The 3,603-nt window shown below is 37.2% G+C and overlaps 1 protein-coding gene across 1 annotated transcript; it reads right to left on the bottom strand. All coding sequences in view use genetic code 11, as the record gives it.

Annotated features, from left to right (window-relative positions):
• Positions 1 to 620: 620 nt before the first annotated feature.
• Positions 621 to 1,216, bottom strand: EGR_00655 (hypothetical protein; the record flags this gene model as incomplete). Its single annotated transcript, XM_024489904.1, has 3 exons — positions 621 to 812; positions 902 to 1,003; positions 1,109 to 1,216. 3 exons carry the CDS (start codon positions 1,214 to 1,216, stop codon positions 621 to 623), a joined length of 402 nt encoding a protein of 133 aa, XP_024355901.1.
• Positions 1,217 to 3,603: the final 2,387 nt, after the last annotated feature.

The following is a 3,603-nucleotide window of genomic DNA, read 5'->3' as shown; positions in this document are numbered from 1 at the left end:
CAAAAGGCCAATGTCAATTGCTCACCAAAACTCGGAATGTCATCAGCAAGTCACGGCTTTCGCCCGAATATTTAAATTGGTAGATAAGAAATAGAGTAACGCATGCTGTAGAAGGCAAATGATACCTGAAAACCTGTAATTTCTATTTCTTAATTTGTAGCCACTCTTGCATAAAACAAAATTTTACTTTGAATACGCGAAATCGCCCAATAAATGGAAGCAAAAAATTAAAAATCGGTGTTTTAGAAAAAAGACAGACGAAAATATAGCTTGTAGAATCCGGTCATGAAGCCACTGCGGAGCTGTTCACTCTCGAGGTTGGAGGGGTTGCCTCACGAGCGTTAAAATGTTGTGAATTTGGTAACTCACGCCGACGCTAAAAGGGCAACAGCACTACTGCCTCGTGTCAGGCCTATTGCTTGCTGCATCTTTAGGAGCGCACACAGTAGTAGTCCCTCCTCCGCCTCTGTGTGTAAATGACGTCGGGTGATTACTTTATGGCCCCAGTGAAGATGGTTTTTAAAATGAGCCATTTGTGAAATTGGATGTACAAACGGAATGCACGCTTTGACGGTCTAAGAATCACTTTTAACGTAGGTGCTTAAGTAAAATTCAGTGCTTCAAAGCTGTGAATTCCGGTGGATCTGTTGACATTGAAAACACTGCTTTCTATAGTGCAATTTCATGTTATAAATTGTGGAACTTCGTAACAAAATTAATCTTGATTTGCCTACTAGTTGGGTTTCTACGAGTGCAAGCTGAGCCATACGCAATGATATTGCAAGGTAAACTGTCTCACAAAATAAAATTTCCTAATTAAAATAACTAAAGGTAGTTCAAATCTTAAATAAAGGTGGAAGATGTCAGAATTCGAATGCTTGATAGAAATTCTTGACCCTACTTCGATTTCAACTTTTCGCAAGCATGAAACTTTGAAACCTTCTACTGATAATTCCGGGAGGATGTCCAAACAGTGAGAGGACAACTTTTCATCAACGGTACTCTTAAAAAAATGCCATGAAAAAAAGTGGGAAAGGAGGTCTCTATTATGTCAAAGGTTTCAGGTACACACAGTGGGGCGGTGACCCACAATTTGGCAACAAGTGACTTTAATAGGGATAAGTTCGACTGATTTTGAAAAACCGAAAATAATATGAAAAGTCAAGTATAAAAGTTGAAAAAAATTACTAAGGAGAGATTGAGCCTTAACTTGCATGACGAAACCCTCAATATCGAGGCATTCCTGCAGGAGTGAAACAAGACTGCTCTGAAATCCTTTAAAAAGTAGATGCGCGTACAACCAAGACTTGATTTATTTTTGGGCAAGTCAGCTTCACAAGTTAAATATTTTGCTTCGAATTTTCGACAATTTGACAAAATCCTGGCATTTTTACTGCATGGAAATCTTACCAATGTGCAGCGGTCTAAGTTTTTGTTAAGTAAAGCTTCAACAATTTTTGAAACTTTTTACAATTTACAACTAAGGTCTAAATTTACACCCTTCAAGATTTCTAAAATTTATCCAATTTTGTAGAAACACGCCATAAGAAAGGGGAATTTTCGGGTGTCTTCGGAGGTTCGCTTTTGTTCTCAAGCTTTGAAAACAGTTGCATTTTATTACCCATCATAAAATTTCAAGTTATTGTTGACCATCAAACCCACTTTAATTTGATAGATCGTCTACGCAACAAAGTAACCATCTCTAAAGTTACCGTAGTAAGCATTTCATTACTTTAAAAAGTGCTTTTATTAGACCTTGTCCAATGCATTTTCACAGGTTGTTGTCTAGAAATCTGCTCGCCTTTCTTTCAAGAACGTTATTTAGAAAATTCAGTCCCAGGTATGTAAAATTTGATAAATGTAGTTTTATATAAATAATTGTAAGCGCAGTTGCGTAGGCTGAGGAAAGTATTTTGGTAGACGGGAACGAATAATTCGTAAAGCATCTCAACATGTTATGTTTCAAATAACCATTCAACATTTTTCTTGAATAAATAGTTGGTTCACGTCCCAGCAAACATCTGTATTATTTTCTGAAGTCTTGATACCATGTCTGGTTTCGGTTAGTGCTTTCCGAATATGTGGTTAGCAAACACGAAACCCTAGGCCGCAAAGACACCCTAACAAAAGTTGCCTCATCGGCGTGATGATTCAACCTGTTGTGCAGTGAAAAAGGTACACGACACTACAAATGTTTCCGCACAAACCATCAAGGTAAACGAGCTACAGATGATAAATAAACTGACTGTCTTCCAATCTGCCTCATGTTTTGTTAGCACTAAAAAATTTGACACCGTCCCAATCTTTTAACATGTTACCCTTGAGAAATATAAACTGTAATTTAATAGGCCAACTTCACCAACCATTGTTTATTCACTGGTGGAAAAGTACTTGCTACCTTTCCTAGTACAAAAGGAAATACGGCAGTGCATTATGTTATTATACACTTGTTCTTGTCTATGTAAGTCAATTACACCAACTTTCAGTGAAGCGATCTAGCCTTTCTCCCAATCGCTCGTTGTCCAATCTGCGTTGACCGAAAATTGCGATAGAAGTTGAGCTGTTTATTCTCCAAAAATAGTTTTTGGATGGATGCGCGATTATCACAATCGGGATTTTATGATGGTGCCGCAATCGAATGTGTGTATATCTTGAATGAGGTGATAGTTTCAGTCGTCAATACAGCACTCCATTTTAGGAACAGAGAGCTATCCATGTGATACACTCTTCATTACTAAATATACTGAATACAGTGATTAGCAGAAAGGTGCGTAGCATTGCCAAGCTTCATCTCATCTATGCAAATCCTTCGTCGCCATCAACACTTACCACAAATTTTAATGACATGTTGGAATGCAATATTTTCATTCCATAGACAAAACTGCTTTGTTTTACTCTAAAAAAGATCTTTTACTTGTCTTTTAAAACTAAACTATTCATAGGCATAAAAACCTATGTAATAGAGATTCTGAAATAATTCAACCTTCAAAATTAGCCAGATTAAATCATTAAAACGCATTTTCAACCATTTTTTTGTTCGTTTTTTCATCAGGCAGGTGCAACGGGGCAGTGTTCCAAAAAGTGTGTGCTCGGTAAACAAATTTTCGCACAAATGCGAGTTCGGCACAAGCGGGTTCCGAGCCCATTGGAATGCCGTTGGACTTAAAAACAGGGCGCTTGTTTTTGTTATTTCGGTCAAAATCATTCAGGTGAATCAAAATGATGAATTTTGTTTGTCGACTGAGATTGCAATGTCATTCTCATCACACTTTACATTTCTCATTGCAATAACTGGAACGCGTTCAGCTACATCACACAGCATTCTGTCAACTTTTGGTTCTTAATAGTTGGTAATAAGAGTTTTTCCTGCAGGGGATGCTGTCTCTCGGACTAACTGAGCTTGAAAGGAATTGACTTTGCATTAACAAACAACAGTAGTCAGTTGATGAGATGCTCTCTACCACAACTATGCCCTCATGATAAAATAAATTCTTTAAAAAATGCCTCTTTTCAACAGTGTTTGAATTTTTTCATTGTCAACCAGTCTTAGGTCCTAATTTTTCTTCCAAATTCTTTTCGTGTTAAAAGGGCATTATATACATA

This window comes from Echinococcus granulosus, assembly GCF_000524195.1.
Source record: "Echinococcus granulosus chromosome Unknown EG_S00002, whole genome shotgun sequence".
In the NCBI taxonomy this organism is placed as follows: domain Eukaryota; kingdom Metazoa; phylum Platyhelminthes; class Cestoda; order Cyclophyllidea; family Taeniidae; genus Echinococcus; species Echinococcus granulosus.
This window is presented reverse-complemented; position numbering and strand designations above follow the sequence as displayed.